Source organism: Henckelia pumila, chromosome 4, assembly GCF_033568475.1.
Source record: "Henckelia pumila isolate YLH828 chromosome 4, ASM3356847v2, whole genome shotgun sequence".
NCBI classification, from domain to species: domain Eukaryota; kingdom Viridiplantae; phylum Streptophyta; class Magnoliopsida; order Lamiales; family Gesneriaceae; genus Henckelia; species Henckelia pumila.
Genome location: NC_133123.1, coordinates 62592784 through 62609949, shown reverse-complemented (window position 1 = coordinate 62609949; position 17166 = coordinate 62592784). Strand labels below are relative to the sequence as shown.

The 17166-nt window shown below is 39.7% G+C and overlaps 2 protein-coding genes and 1 non-coding gene across 3 annotated transcripts; 1 reads left to right on the top strand and 2 right to left on the bottom strand.

The window, feature by feature from the left end:
- Positions 1 to 11384: 11384 nt before the first annotated feature.
- Positions 11385 to 12086, bottom strand: LOC140861074 (uncharacterized). Its single transcript, XM_073264077.1, has one exon. The coding sequence runs from the start codon at positions 12084 to 12086 to the stop codon at positions 11385 to 11387; it is 702 nt and encodes a 233-aa protein (XP_073120178.1).
- A 3114-nt stretch (positions 12087 to 15200) lies between these two features.
- LOC140861073 (uncharacterized) lies at positions 15201 to 16004 on the bottom strand. The gene has a single exon (XM_073264076.1). It carries the CDS (start codon positions 16002 to 16004, stop codon positions 15201 to 15203), a length of 804 nt encoding a protein of 267 aa, XP_073120177.1.
- A 559-nt stretch (positions 16005 to 16563) lies between these two features.
- On the top strand, positions 16564 to 16669 carry LOC140870063 (small nucleolar RNA R71). The gene has a single exon (XR_012147045.1). It is a non-coding gene; the product is annotated as a small nucleolar RNA R71 (small nucleolar RNA).
- Positions 16670 to 17166: the final 497 nt, after the last annotated feature.

The window sequence follows — 17166 nt, the reverse complement described above, 5'->3', positions numbered from 1 at the left end:
TACTCTTATTTAAGAAGTCCAACTCCTTAGTTCATTAAATTTAACTCTTTAAATTTAACTATCTCAACGGGGATTAAAACTCCATTACACTGTGTGACCCTCAATGGTTCAGGGATACAGCTAGCCGTGGGCTCACAACTCCTTGTGACTCGGAACAACACTTTCCGACTTGCCCAACGAATCATGGTAAAGCGCCTAGGAACATCGCCCCATGATTCCCTAGGTATCACTGATAGTGCCTACAAGAACCAGTAGATTTTGGTTAGCGTACAGTACGGTCCCTTCATCCATATATCCCGATCGAATCAACAACCATTGGTATATCGAGAGTCGCTCAAGATTCGATAACTATGCAATACATCTTGAAGATCAAATTAGTGACATCGCATGTGCTACTAAGAAACCATTTCTTAAATCACATCAATTACTCTGGCCAGAGATTTATCACACTAATATCTCCTCAGATCGCATAGGATATCCACACTCGCAAGTATGTGGTGAATCCTTGACAACAATGCATTGACTCCTATATGTGTCGTAACTGTACCCAATCTCGACACCTGATGACCCCCATAGAGTCGGTAAACGAGTCAAAGCACAGCACTAGCATATAGAGTCTCCATGATGTTTCAAGTCGTAAGGACTAATGGTGTACAACCAAAACCGCGGACTTAATCCACTCGATAAGTGATAACCACTTGGAAAGTCCGGATAGGGTAGTTCGATTATTCATCCTATGAATATCCATTTGCATGCTTCGAACATCTCCATGTTCCCTACCAATGAAACGTGGTACTCCGCATCGCAAATGCTAGTCTCAAACTCGAGCGATCCTTATCCTTATTATCGGACGGCTCAATCGACTAGGAACGGTTTTAGAACATACAGTGACTATAAGATGTATTTCATGATAGACATCTCCATGTTCTACCACATCTTACATACACTATAGTATATTCAAGGTCTTTATCAAAACAACAATAGTATATCACAATATAACAATATGAAGTAATATAAAGTCATTGCCATAAAAGTGTAAATAATATTAAACAAAAGATTGTTTATACAAAGAGTCATCAAAGCCCATAGCCACACAGTTGGCTCACTGGGCACCCACTCTTACAATCTCCCACTTGCCCTATAGCCAACTAGTCATACTACGTAGACCCATTGCTTCGCGATGTTTGTCAAACAATGGTCCTGGCAAGGGCTTAGTAAGCGGATCAGCGATATTGTCTGCAGAGGCCACTCGTTCGACAATGATGTCTCCTCTTTCCACAATCTCCCGGATTATGTGGTATTTCCTCAGTACGTGTTTGGATCTTTGATGAGACCTTGGTTCCTTTGCTTGAGCAACGGCACCCGTGTTGTCACAGTACACCGGGACTGGACCAACAAATTCAGGAATGACGCCCAACTCTTGGACGAACTTCCTCATCCAAACGGCCTCTTTAGCAGCAGCTGATGCTGCAATGTATTCAGCCTCAGTGGTGGAATCCGCTGTGGTGTCCTGCTTGGAACTCTTCCAAGAGACAGCACTGCCATTGAGCATGAACACAAATCCAGAGGTTGACTTCGAGTCATCCACATCACTTTGGAAGCTAGAGTCGGTATAGCCTTCCAATTTGAGTTCTCGTCCTCCATAAACCATGAACATATTCTTAGTCCTTCGCAAGTACTTAAGAATGTCCTTCACGGCTTTCCAATGCATTTGACCAGGATTAGACTGATATCTGCTCGTGACACTCAGAGCAAATGCTACATCCGGTCTGGTAGATATCATCCCATACATGATACTACCTATAGCTGACGCATATGGTACATGTGTCATATTCTCTATCTCTTCATCAGTCTTGGGACACATAGACTTGGATAGAGAAACTCCATGACACATGGGTAGATGTCCTCTTTTGGACCCATCCATTGAAAACCGTTTCAATATGGTATCGATGTAGGTTGATTGAGTGAGTCCTATCATTCTCTTAGACCTATCTCTATAGATCTGTATCCCAAGAATGTAGGATGCCTCTCCCAAATCCTTCATCGAAAATCTACCTGATAACCATATCTTTGTTGACTGCAACATCCCTACATCATTCCCAATGAGTAGGATGTCATCAACATAAAGTACTAAGAATGTCACAGCATCCTTAACTACTTTCTTGTACACGCACGGTTCCTCCGGGTTCTTGATGAAACCAAAATCTTTTATTGTTTCATCAAATTTCTGGTTCCAACTTCTTGATGCTTGTTTTAGACCATAAATTGATCTCTGAAGCTTGCATACCTTATGCTCGCTTCCCATGGATGTGAACCCCTCAGGCTGCTTCATATAGATTTCTTCCTTAATGTCTCCATTAAGAAAAGCAGTCTTCACATCCATTTGCCATATCTCATAGTCATACCATGCAGCTATGGCAATCAGGATTCTTATGGACTTGAACATTGCAACTGGTGAAAAGGTTTCATCATAGTCAACTCCTTGCCTTTGAGTATAACCTTTCGCCACCAATCGCGCCTTGTAGGTCAATACCTTACCATCAGGCCCAAGCTTTCTCTTGTAGATCCATTTACACCCTATTGGAACAATTCCATCGGGAGGATCTACTAAAGACCAAACTTGGTTTGTATGCATCGAATCCAATTCTGACTGCATAGCTTCAAGCCATAAATTCGAATCCGCATCAGAAATTGTTCCTTGAAGTTTCTTGGATCACATCCAATGTCGGGTTCATCTTGATCCTCTTCAAGAAGAAGACCATATCGAACTGGAGGTCTAGAAGTCCTTTCGGATCTTCTAGGTGCAGGCGTGTCCAGCAATGGTTCCTGAGGTGTAGGATCGTTATTTTGTATTTCGGGTTCTTCTCGAACTTCTTCGAGTTCCATCATCTCGCCTTTCTTATCCAATAAGAACTCCTTCTCCAAGAAGGTGGCATTCCTAGAAACAAACACCTTTGTTTCAGCAGGATAATAGAAATAATATCCGATTGAATTCTTCGGATACCCTACAAAATAACATAAGCTGGATCGACTATCCAACTTATCTCCCACTGTCCGCTTCACGTAAGCAGGACATCCCCAAATCCTCAAGTACGAATACTTAGGAGCTTTGCCATTCCATAACTCGTATGGTGTTTTGTCCACTGCTTTAGTGTGGACGTTGTTTAACAACAATACCGCCGTTTCAAGCGCATAGCCCCAAAACGAAGGTGGAAGCTCAGTGAAGCTCATCATAGATCGAACCATGTCCAACAAAGTTCGATTACGACGCTCCGATACACCATTAAGCTGTGGTGTCATAGGAGGAGTCCACTGAGAGAGAATCCCATTCTCTTTCAGATAGTCCAAAAACTCGGTACTCAAGTATTCTCCACCTCGATCCGATCGAAGTGCTTTAATACTTTTACCTAGCTTGTTTTCTACTTCAGCCCTGAATTCTTTGAACTTTTCAAATGCTTCAGACTTATATTTCATTAAATATAAATACCCATACCTTGAATAATCATCAGTAAAGGTAATGAAGTAGGTGTGGCCATGTTGAGTCCCTACTCTAAATGGACCACAAACATCTGTATGGATCAAATCCAACAGATTCTGACTACGCTCAGGTTTTCCCTTAAAAGGAGATTTAGTCATTTTTCCTCTTAGGCAGGATTCACAAGTAGGTAGAGAGTTAATATCAGACATATCAAACATGCCCTCTCCCACTAGCTTGTTCATCCTCCTTGAGGAAATATGACCTAGCCTAGCGTGCCAAAGGTTTGCCGGGTTTTGACTATCGATTTTCCTTTTGTTTGTTGTCGCCGGTTTATCAACATAATTCACTGGAACGTCTTTTAGTTTTAAGTTGTATAGATCGTTTTCAAGTTGTCCATTTCCAATTAAACATTCATTCTTGTAAATATTGCAAATCCCATTCACAAAATTGCAAGAATAACCATCTCTATCAAGCATAGAAATAGAAATAATGTTTTTAATTAAATCTGGCACAAATAAAACATCTCTTAACAATAATTTAAAACCGTTCTGCAAAGTCAAACAAACATCTCCAATGGCCGTAGCTTCAACTCTGGAACCATTCCCGAGCCTCAGCTGGGTCTCACCCATTCTAAGCCTGCGACTTCTTGTCATCACCTGCAAATCATTGCAAATGTGAGATCCACATCCGGTATCCAATACCCAAGAAGTTGTATTAAGTGACATGTTTATTTCAATATAGAACATACCCTTTGCAGTTCCCAACTGCTCAAGATATTCCTTGCAGTTGCGCTTCCAATGACCCGGCTTCTTGCAGTAATGGCAAACATCCTTGGATTTTCCATTGTTTGAAGCCTTTGTCTTTTGCTTCTTCTCGGGCTCGACTTTCTTGGGTGGGGTAGAACGTTTCTTGCCCTTCATACTTGGCCCCTTCTTAGCAGAAGATGAGGAGCCCACCAAGAAAGCTGGCTTATCCTTCTTAAGTGTGGATTCATATGTAACGAGCATATTGACCATCTCTTCAAGGGTGGCCTCTATCTTGTTCATATTAAAATTTATCACAAATCCATCAAATGAAGAAGGAAGAGACAGAAGCAATAAATCCACATTGAGTTCATGCTCCAACACCAAATCTAGGGTCGCCAACTTCTGTATGAGCCAAATCACTCGTACCCCATGATCACGGACCGAAGTCCCTTCACGCATGCGGCACGTCATCAACTCCTTAACAGTAGCGAACCTTTCAGCCCTCGACTGAGCCCCAAAAAGTTCCTTGAGTTGCGTGTGAATGTCAGCAGCATTCACCGTGTCCTCAAATCGCCTCTGGAGTTCATCAGACATCGAGGCTTGCATATAGCATTTGGTCTTGATGTCATGGTCACACCATGCATCAAGTTTGGCCAATTCCTCCGGACTTATGTCAGCTGGTGCTTCCTTCGGAGGTGCTTTCTCTAACACGTAGAGCATTTTCTCCGAAGTTAAGACAATCTTCAACTTCCGGAACCATTCCGTATAGTTGGCGCCAGTCAACTTGTTTTGTTCGAGGATCGAGAATAATGGATTTCGCGAATTCATTGTATGAAATACTGAAAAGAAAAACAGACATATATCAATGATTGTTTAACAATTTACTAAGACATAAAATAGGCGAATTTAATTTTATGAATCTCACTCCCACTATTTTAACGATTTCACCACCCTCTAGTGAAAACGGGAAACTTTTTCCTTAGTGAGAACATGGAGTCCAATTGACAAACTTATGGTCCCGAATAATATCAGCCAACCATAATTCTCAAAAGGTAGAGCCCAATTGCTTCCAAAGCAACCCCCATGTTTTTACCTCATGTCCAATAAGGGCCCAATAATATGACGCCGTTTAAAGTGACATGTCAAGATGACCCATCAATATTAAGTTGTGATGGACGGTCGCCATGTGGATCCCCCAATAATATGAGCCGATCCCATGGGAGTTCCACCCAACTTACAACATTTGTCGATCCAATGTACAGCTTTCCGACGGACGGGCCCCCCCAATAATATGAGCCGGACCGTATCCGCGGGTAGCGTCACATACATTGACCGTTGATGGAAGGTGGGAACATTTAAACAAATTTAAATTTCCTTTATTTATCTTGATATAAATTTTAAATCATATTTAAAATGAGGGATTTTTAATTATAAAAATATTTGTCTCATCATATTCATTTTATTGCATGCTTGCCGGATTCACGCAATTTATGTCTAAACATGCATACAATCATAATATCAAATATTATATAGGATGATCGATTCCATTTCTAATTGACCCGTGGTTGCCAATCACGGGTCTTAGTCCAATCCTAGGTAATATGCAGTATGCAATGCAATCCTATTACATGTGCTTCCAATTTACATTTCTTCAGTCTTTATTGTCTGCTGGGCCCACCGTCTTCAAATCTTGATCTCCCACTAAATCTAATGTATTTACAATAAATAACAATGACAAGTAGGGATACATTTTTAGGGGTGGGAACGGGCTATAAACCAAGCCCACTTTTATTACATATGACATTCATATCGGGCCATAAACCAGGCCCATTAATAAAACTAACAACAATAAAAACAAAATGTAAATTCCTAACATACACCTACAAAATTGGTCATGGCAATCGATCATCCTTATCCAATAACATTTAATTCAAAATTAATTTATTGGATAACATGCAGTGGCAATTCAAATTTAAACAAGATAAAATCATATTTTATATATAAAATCTCATTTCACATATAAAATCATATTTTATCTCTATATCAAATAAAATCATATTTTATCTATAAAATCCAATTTTACAAATAAAATCATATTTTACTTAATATATCATAAGATCATATCTTATCATCAATTGTACCAAAATAATTGATTTCAAAATTCAATTTACGGATAAAATATTAAAATTTTCCAAAAATTCAAATTTATCCAAAATCAATTTTAAAATTTACGGACTCGAACAATTCGATCCGAAATCTCGTGAACCAATCAAAAACAATTTTTGACCGGACCAAAAATAAAATTTTAAATATTAAAATTAATTTTTAAATAAAAATATAATTTTTCCCGCGGGCCGCCCGGGACACTCCCGGGCCGGCCCGCACCCGGGGCGCGGGCCGGGGCAGCCCGGCTGCCCCCTTAGGGCAGCGCTGGCGCCGCCCCTGGGCGGCGCCGAGCGCCGCCCCTGGGCAGCGCCGAGCGCTGCCCTGGGCGGCGACGGTCGCCGCCTTGGGCGGCGCCGTGCGCCCCCTTTGGGCGGCGTCGTGCGCCGCCCGGGGCAGCAACAATTGCTGCCCCACCGGGCAGCGATCCAATCGCTGCCCGGGTTTTGCCCCGAAAAATTTTTTTATTTAAAAATATTTATTTTGTTTCAAAAACCGAGACTCAAAAATTTTGTACAATTGATTAATTTAATCGTTTGATCTGAGCAACCTGGCTCTGATACCACTGTTGGAAAAAACTGGCGGTCAGATCAATCACGATTGATACCCGGTGCAGCGGAAGTTTAAAAATTTTGTTATGGAACAATTCCATAGTGTGGGTATCAACCGTTCAACGATTAAATTATTGTGTGTGTAAAATTTAAATAACAGTTATTAAATTTTACCTCCAATCTCGCAACGAGATTAATGGACACCAACAGATTTGATCTGCTCTTGTTGTCTCTCCCTGGAACCGATGAACTCCTTCAATCAGGTCCACGAACAGAGGTTTAATCCCTCTGATAGATTGCACTAGAAAATCTATCAGAAGTTTTCTGCGAAGAGAATAAACGAATCTGATTCGCTATTCCAGACTGCAATTCAAAATCACAGACCGGAAAATCTCGGGCAGAGGGGGAGGGGTCGGCCGAACAGAGAGAGAGAGCTAGGGTTCGAAAATTTTCTCTGTCTCAAAAATTATGACCTGTTGTGTGTAATTTCTGTACTGAAATAACTTATTTATAATGCAGGCCACTAACACCTTAGGGCCCATTAGTCATAAGCTGGGGCCCGACAAGCAAAGCCCGCTCGTTCAGAAATTAATATAAAATTCATCGTGACTCCGATTGATGAACTGATTTCACCAATGTGCACAGAAACCATTTCTGCACATTTTAAAGTCAAAATAAATTTTCCTGAATCCGAATTCAGTGGTTTCCAAAAATGTCCATCCCTATGTCATTTTAGGAAATCCTACTCCCTTACTCTTATTTAAGAAGTCCAACTCCTTAGTTCATTAAATTTAACTCTTTAAATTTAACTATCTCAACGGGGATTAAAACTCCATTACACTGTGTGACCCTCAATGGTTCAGGGATACAGCTAGCCGTGGGCTCACAACTCCTTGTGACTCGGAACAACACTTTCCGACTTGCCCAACGAATCATGGTAAAGCGCCTAGGAACATCGCCCCATGATTCCCTAGGTATCACTGATAGTGCCTACAAGAACCAGTAGATTTTGGTTAGCGTACAGTACGGTCCCTTCATCCATATATCCCGATCGAATCAACAACCATTGGTATATCGAGAGCCGCTCAAGATTCGATAACTATGCAATACATCTTGAAGATCAAATTAGTGACATCGCATGTGCTACTAAGAAACCATTTCTTAAATCACATCAATTACTCTGGCCAGAGATTTATCACACTAATATCTCCTCAGATCGCATAGGATATCCACACTCGCAAGTATGTGGTGAATCCTTGACAACAATGCATTGACTCCTATATGTGTCGTAACTGTACCCAATCTCGACACCTGATGACCCCCATAGAGTCGGTAAACGAGTCAAAGCACAACACTAGCATATAGAGTCTCCATGATGTTTCAAGTCGTAAGGACTAATGGTGTACAACCAAAACCGCGGACTTAATCCACTCGATAAGTGATAACCACTTGGAAAGTCCGGATAGGGTAGTTCGATTATTCATCCTATGAATATCCATTTGCATGCTTCGAACATCTCCATGTTCCCTACCAATGAAACGTGGTACTCCGCATCGCAAATGCTAGTCTCAAACTCGAGCGATCCTTATCCTTATTATCGGACGGCTCAATCGACTAGGAACGGTTTTAGAACATACAGTGACTATAAGATGTATTTCATGATAGACATCTCCATGTTCTACCACATCTTACATACACTATAGTATATTCAAGGTCTTTATCAAAACAACAATAGTATATCACAATATAACAATATGAAGTAATATAAAGTCATTGCCATAAAAGTGTAAATAATATTAAACAAAAGATTGTTTATACAAAGAGTCATCAAAGCCCATAGCCACACAGTTGGCTCACTGGGCACCCACTCTTACAATAGGCTGCGCTCGAGCGGCTGAAAAGCGCCGCTCGGGCGCGCCATGCTCAAATCGAAGAGCAACTTTCTGCCCCGGGCCGCGCTCGGGCTGCTGTTTTCTGCAGCTCGGGCGTTGCCCTGGACAGCTTCTTGCCCGAAAATTTACAGCTTCCAAACCTGATGTTTTGATATGAACACAAGCTTATACATATAAACAGTGTCCCAAGCAAGTATACATGAATTTTATTACATCAACCAAGTCGCTAAAGAACGATAACCGACCCAAACTATCTCAAATTTCATACATGTATTCCAAAACCAACAAGTTCTAAGGTTCCTTGCTTCTAACAATCAAAAAATCATCTACTCCCAGCTGTCAATGACGTCGATGATTAGCTCCTGCCCTCTCTGTTGTCATGCACGCATACAAAACAAGACAACAGCCGGATAACTCCGGTGAGATACAATTCTCAGTATAACCAACATATTGAAAGCGTTAAATAAATCATATCGACTCTATTTAAAACTCAACTCAACAAATAGAGTACTCAAACGCTTTAACTACGAATTGATTCATATAACTTCGAAGCCATCAAGATTCATAAATGATCTTGACATGGATATCCATCTAACGAATTCGTAAACGACTCGCAAATAAGGTTAACCGCGACCTTGGCTTAGAATCAATTCGATATAACATCATATCAACTCAAATTTAAAGATCCACTACCTGAGATGGATCGACAACACCACAATCAAATGAAAACATAAACAAATATGTGATTTTTGCGGGCCAACTCAAAGATAATCGTTCTTGAGTTTCAAAGTCCCTACTTCGCGATGTCGTCATTATACCTTCATTTATCGAGGTTCTGAACTCTTCAAATCTGCGAGATATAATCAAAATACATATATCAAACTTCATATCAATCTATCATTTCAGAAATGAGTCAAAACCATCAAGAATTCATCAATCAATCGCATTTCAAACCTCAACTCTTTCTTCGTTCGTTCAAGTCGGTGTCCTGTGTCGTTTATCGTTCAAACTCAACTGAAACTGAATAAGAAAAATACTATAACATTCATAACATCTCAATAACAACTTCAACTCAGAATTCGGCCATCAAAATAGTTCCAAAACTCGATTAAACGACGTAGCGATTCCAAATCGGTAACCGACGTAATCCCGACTTCGAAACTTGTAACTCAAACTCATATATCAGCATATATTTTATCAAATTCAATAGCATAAAATCATAACAACAGCTATAATCATCGATATACATGCTAAAAATCATAATCAATCCCTTCAATCATCCAACTTTGATCCGGTGTCGAAACTAGACGCAATACAAATTGCAAAACATGATTGAAAACTCAATATTTGATATCTGTCAATTTTCGAAATTCAAACCATGCTAAAAGATATAAAATCTTACACCAAATCGAAGCCCTTGTCGTAAGGATTCCAGAACACTTTTCGGAATCGAAATCAGATACCCGGTTCAAAAGTTACATGGTTTTGAAGATCAAAAACTCAAAAAGAAATGAAAGAAATCGAGCTCTCTGTTCTTAGCTTCAAAATTCTGAACAAAATTCCATGCTTACACGTTGCATAAGCTGACTCTTACACTTAAAATCTGATAAGTTATAAGAGAATTGCAATTTGGTCCCTCAACTCTTCAATAATTGCAATTTGGTCCTCGGCCCTTATTTTAATTCAATTTCAATCCTAAATAATTTAAGAATATTAGAATTTAAATCAAAACTCTAAATATTCCCAAATTAAATATACTCGGATTAAAACTAAATAAATTCGGATTAATCTCTAATTAATCCCGGGCCTTACAACAATCAATCTCAATCTCAATCTCATGACCCTCAAACTGCAATGTACAATTTTGTACCAACTTCACTGATATAATACCACTTCCCAAAGGTGATGAAATAGACACTACAATAGCTAAAGGTTCAATAGGAAATTCATGTAATGCAACAAATTGCTCAGAAATAAAGGTGTGTGATGCACCAGTAACAAATAAGACATAGGCAGGATAACCATAAATGAAACAGTTACCTGCAATCACATCATCAGGTGCAGCTTGTGTTTGCTCCTCAGTCAATGCAAACACTCTAGCTTGTTGCCTCTGTTGCTGGCTCCCAGCTTGACTTCCTCTAGCACGGCTCTGTGTTGATGACTGAGGTTGGAATGAATGCACTGAGGATGCTTGCCTCTCGGGATGGGTCACTGATCGAGATCCACTTGCACCCTGAGTACTTCCCAACCCTCGCTGTGGGCATACTCTCGCAAAATGACCCGGTTGTTGGAAAATGTGACAGGTGCCAAACACTCATCTACACTGCTCATTGGTGTGAAGTCTTCCACATTTAGTACATTAGACATCAGAAGTACCGGATTTCTGTCCACCTCTGAACTGTCTAGGTCCACCTGAACTCGAAGAGCTACTATCTGATCGCTTAAACTGTTTGCTTTTTCCCTTGAAGAAATTCTTCTTGCCACTACCGCTACCTTCAGCATCAAATCGAGGTGGTGGTGGAATCTGTGGCTGCTCTTGTAGTTGTTTCATCGGCTATGGCACAAACTGTGTTCCTCGTTGCCTCAGTATCCCTGCTTCAGCTCCCTTTGCATGATTCAGAGCATCGGCAAAGTTATTCGGTCTTCTCGCATTTACAAGAGTGAACACATCTAGATTCAAGCCATTTATAAATTGATCGGCTTGAGCTTCATCACTCCCAGCGATATGTGGATCAAACTTCAGTATGCTTGTAAACTTTGCAACATATTCTTCAATATTCATATGCCCTTGTTGCAAACTTTCAAACTCCGCTCCCTTATCCTTTCGATAAGAAATAGGAAAGAACCATTGATAGAAAGCAATTTTAAATACAACCCATGTAATAACTGTACCTTGGTTTTCAAATGCTCTCTTTGTCCCTACCCACCAATTCTTTGCAAGGCCATGTAATTGATGGATCATCAGTCTCACACGACGTTCATCTGTATATTCGAGGGATTCAAATAACTGCTCGATATCCTCCAGCCAATTCTCGCAATCAACAGAGTTATCAGTTCCCTGTAACGTCGGTGGTTTGAAGGACTGGAATCGTTTCAGCAGTTTTTCCATAAGATTTGCATCACCACTCATCGTATCAACAGACGTACTACCCTGTCCTAGTTTAGGTGCTGTTACTGATACCTGTGCAACATTAGTCTGTTCTGGCTGATTCACTGCCAAAGTACGCCTAGTAGTCGGTGCTGGTCGGGGAGACATATCTGATAATCAAACAGATTAGTGTACAATTCATTATCATATCATAACACAATTCTGTTTCAGGCCCTCCTCTGAGGCACTTTCATGTGTCGTCAAGTGATCGAGTTCTGATTCATACTCAATATCACATACTTCCAATCATTTCAGATAACAGATAGCATGCAATGTCTTAAAGCTGTAAATTAATTAAGATAATAAACATGCTTCAAGAATAAATAAATCAGAATAGAAGACTCAATCTACCCCGCTCATCTATTCTCAGTCCGAGAAACTTAAGCTTTGATACCACCTGTTGTGGGGACCTCGGGTTGCTTATCTCATCTTAGGGCAATTAATGATTAATAAAACAATTAATCAAGTATTTAAAATAATATCAAACCAAGAGCTAAATTTTTTTTTAAAACACAGCACCTCTCTCGATCGGTCAAATTCAGCCGATCGAGCGAGCTAGGAGTTCAAACTCTTGGGTCTATAATATTTTTGGCCGCGCTCGATCGGAGGAACTCACCCGATCGAGCGAGCCCAAAGTTCCATTTCTCTGTTTTTCAAATTCACGGGCCGCGCTCGATCGGAGGAGTTCACCCAATCGAGCTGGCTCCCTCTCTAGAAAAATCTGCAGAACCATTTCCCTGACTCGCGATATCGTCTTATACCTTCTGGTTTTTTTGTTTTTGAACGCTTCAAATCTGAAACATAACATCAAAACATTCATATCAAACTTCGTTCAAATCTATCATTTCAAAATCATCAATAGATCTTCAACCAAAATCACTTCAACCTCAACTTCTTCTTCTTCTTCTTCGGTTTGAATTCAAGTTCTTGAGTCGTTAGCCTTCAAACTAGTCTAAAATTGAAGAATAAAAATACTACAACATCAACAACATCTCTAAGAACGTCTCAGCTCAATCATCGGCTATCAAAATGGTCTCAAAACATGAATCGACAGCGTAGCGACTGAAAATCGGTAACCGACAAAATATCAAAATCAATATCAATCTCATATACTTAAAATCAACATGTAGCAGCAAGATCAACTCAATATCACATCTAACATCAGCTGTAAACATCGAACATAAGCTGGAATTCATGATTCAGTACAAATAAGATAAACTCTTCAATTCGGTTTTGAATATATCGCGCATATAAACCTCAAGAACATACATAGAGCATAAAATCTGATCTCTGCAACATTTAAATCTTCAAACCATGCCGAAACAAATAAAAACTTACACTAGATCAAAGCCCTCATCGCAAAGATTCCAAAACTATTTTCAAAATCAAAATCGGACGATCGGATCAAAAGTTACGACGATTTGAAAATCGAAATATCAAATGAAATTGAAGGTCTCGGCTTCTGCTCTCAAAATTCTGAATGAAATATGGATTTTACACGTGCACAAGCTAATAAAGCAATAATAAAATCGGATAACTTCGGATAAAATTACAATTTAGCCCTTGAAACTTCATAAATTGCAATTCAGTCATCGACCCTCTTTTTAATTCAATTTCAATCCTAAATAATTTAAGAATATTAGAATTTAAATCAAAACTCTAAAAATTCTCAAATTAAATATTTTCGGATTAAAATTAAATAAATTCGGATTAAATTAAATAATCCCGGGCCTTACATTATCTCAAAAAGGATATTCCAATTAGGAGCTACCAAAACTGGAGCCGTCATCAGTCGCTCTTTCAGTGCCTCAAATGCCTGCATACAATCAAATTTAAAATCAAATGGTGCATCTTTCATTAACAAGGAAGATAAAGGCTTAGCAATTTTTGAAAAATATTTAATAAATCGCCGGTAGAATCCGGCATGGCCTAAGAAACTTCTAACTCCCTTCACAGATGTTGGCGGTGGCAAGTTCTTAATTACTTCCACTTTCGCTTTATCCACTTCCAAGCCTTGTTCAGAAACCTTGTGCCCAAGCACAATCCCCTCCTGCACCATAAAGTGACACTTTTCCCAATTCAACACTAAGTTAGTTTCCTCACATCGCAACAAAAGCTACGCAAATTCTCCAAAAATATATCAAAAGAAGATCCAAATATAGAAAAATCATCCATGAAAATCTCTAGAAAATCCTCAATCATGTCATGAAACTTGCGTTCATGCACCTTTGAAAAGTGGCCGGTGCGTTACACAATCCAAATGACATTCGTCTATAAGAAAAATTGCCATAAGGACAAATGAAAGTAGTTTTCTCTTGGTCCTCAGGCGCAATCATGATCTGGTTATATCCGAATATCCATCTAAAAAACAATAAAACTCATGACCCGCTAATCTCTCAAGCATTTGATCTATGAAGGGGAGTGGAAAATGGTCTTTACGGGTGATGTCATTCAATTTTCTATAATCAATGCACACACGCCATCCCGTCATAGTTATTGTGGGTATCAATTCATTTTTTTCATTTGTCACTACAATTATACCACATTTCTTAGGAACACATTGAATTGGACTTACCCATGCACTGTCAGAGATAGGATAATAATACCTGCATCCCGAAGTTTAATGGTTTCAGCTTTCACTACCTCTTGCATCTTTGTGTTAAGTCTCCTTTGAGGTTGAACCAACGGTGTATACTTATCTTCCATCAAAATTTTGTGCATACAAACTGATGGATTGATTCCCTTGATGTCCGCCACCTTCCAAGCAAATGCCCCTTTGTGTTCCCTAAGGACTTCCACCAATTTTTCCTACATTGCATCTGTCAACAAGATGAGATAATAAAAAGTAAATTATTATCTGTGCCCATATAAACATATTTCAAATGCAAAGGTAAGGGTTTTAGTTCAAGAGTCGGTGGTGTTTCAAGACTGGGCTTTTGAGGATATAGATCCTTCCTATCTCCCAAATCTTCTAGTCGGAGCTTCAGCGGCTTCTTTAATGGAGAACTTTCATTGAGATATGCTATGATAACTGTTATCTCTTCATCCACAGCGTCCTTGCTTCCAATGCTGGTGAGTGCGGTTTCAACTGGATCCTTCAAATGTGATTCCTCTTCTCCTACTCTCAATGAAAACTTCCCTTTTTGGCCATCAATTATTGCTTTTCCAATTGCCAATAAGGGTCGACCCAAGATTAATGGCATCTCCACGTCCTCTTCCATATCAAGTACCACAAAATTTGACGGGAAATATGAATTTTTCGACTTTGACTAGCACATCTTCGATTACCCCTCGTGGGTATTTTATGGATCTGTCTGCAAGCTGCAAAGACATTCTTGTAGGCTGTGGCTCTCCCATCCCAAGTTTCCTAAAAACATAAAATGACATCAAGTTAATGCTCACACCTAAATCACAAAGAGCCTTATGAAAAGAGATATTCCCAATCACGCAAGGTATAGAAAAGCTCCCTGGATCTTTCAACTTAAGAGGAATTTTGTTTTGCACTAATGCAGAACAATTCTCAATTAAGTTCACCATTGCATGCGCCTCTATTTTCCTCTTGTTGGATAAGATTTCCTTCAAAAATTTTGCGTAGCTATGCATTTGCAACAAAGAATCAGCAAAAGGAATATTTATATGCAGTTTTTTAAATACCTCAAGAAATTTTGCAAATTGTGCATCAATATTAGCTTTCTTAAGTGCTGTAGAAAACGGGGGTGGGATAACAATATTAGGCTGTGCTGTGGGTGTTTGTGTAGAGTTAGAAATCTTACCTGTTGAAGCCTCTTCATCACCTTCTTCCTGATTCTCATTATGCTCAGTCACCTTGGCATTTAGCTTCTTTCCACTCCTAAATTCTACTGCCTTGACTTGCTCTTTTGGATTTTTCTCGGTATCACTCGTTAATGTTCCAGGCTCTCTGCTGGACATTGCTTTTGCCAACTTCCCTATTTGATTCTCCAAATTATTTATCGATGCATCTTCGTTTTGCATCCTAGTCTCAGTGGAAGACATAAACTTGGTCATCATTTGCTCCAATGATGATTTCTCCTCTTGGGGTTGCTTTCCATAATTTTGATTTCCTTGTGGTCTATACTAATTATTCTTACCTCCCCACGAAACATTTGGATTCTGCCTCCAACCCGGATTGTATGAATTTGAATATGGGTTGTTTCTTGGGAGATTCTGACTACCCATCGATTTCACTGGCATCCCATCTGGCCCATAAAAAGGGTTGTCATCTTGACAATCCTGTGTGAAATGCTCACCTCCACATTTGTCGCAGAACACCTCTTGGATATGCATAGCGGAATTTCCCATGCTCAAACCATCAATCTTCTTTGTGAGAGCTTCCAACTGAGCAGACATTGCAGTGATTGCATTAACTTGATGAAGTCCTGTAGTTTTTCTAAAAATGTTCCTCTCAGATTGAGGATGATAACTGCTCGAAGCCATCTCTTCTAATAGTTCATAGCCTTCCTCTGGTGATTTCCTCAAAAGATTTCCACCTGCGGCTGCATCTATCATATTACGGTTAGTAGATAATAAACCATAATAGAAAGTTTGTACCACAAGCCAGTCTGGAAGTTCATGATGTGGGAATCTTCTCAATAAATCTTTGTAGCGCTCCCATGCTTCATAGAGTGATTCCTGATCTGATTGGGAGAAAGTTGTAATGTCTGTCCGCAATTTCATACACTTTGATGGAGGAAAATACTTGGTAAGAAACTCTTTGGCCATGTCCTCCCATGTAGTGATGGAACCTGCAGGTAAACAATTCAGCCATGCCTTTGCTTAATCACGCAATGAAAAGGGAAATAAACGTAAACAAACAGCGTCGTCAGAAACTCCCTGATGCTTAAAGGTATCACAAATTTCTAGAAAATTTTCAATGTCAGCATTTGGATCATCTAAGGCGGATCCACCAAATTGTACTGTATTTTGAATCATCTGGATAATGGCTGGCTTGATTTCAAACTGATTAACACTAATTTCTGGTCGAATGATGCTAGGCTTAGAACCATTGATGGATAGTTGAGCGCAGTCCATCATAGATCTAGGAGCAGGTGGCCCATTGTTGTCCTCGCCGTCTCCCTGCGGTGGTTCATTTTTAGCCACCAGAACTCTTTGTTGTCTTCTTCTCTTACGAAAAGTTCTCTCAATTTTAGGATCAAAAGGTTTGAGTTCT

Bases quoted from the DNA above. Each gene is read 5' to 3' on its own strand.
- LOC140861074 (XM_073264077.1), bottom strand. From the start codon at position 12,086: ATGTCTCCCCGACCAGCACCGACTACTAGGCGTACTTTGGCAGTGAAT.
- LOC140861073 (XM_073264076.1), bottom strand. From the start codon at position 16,004: ATGACCAAGTTTATGTCTTCCACTGAGACTAGGATGCAAAACGAAGAT.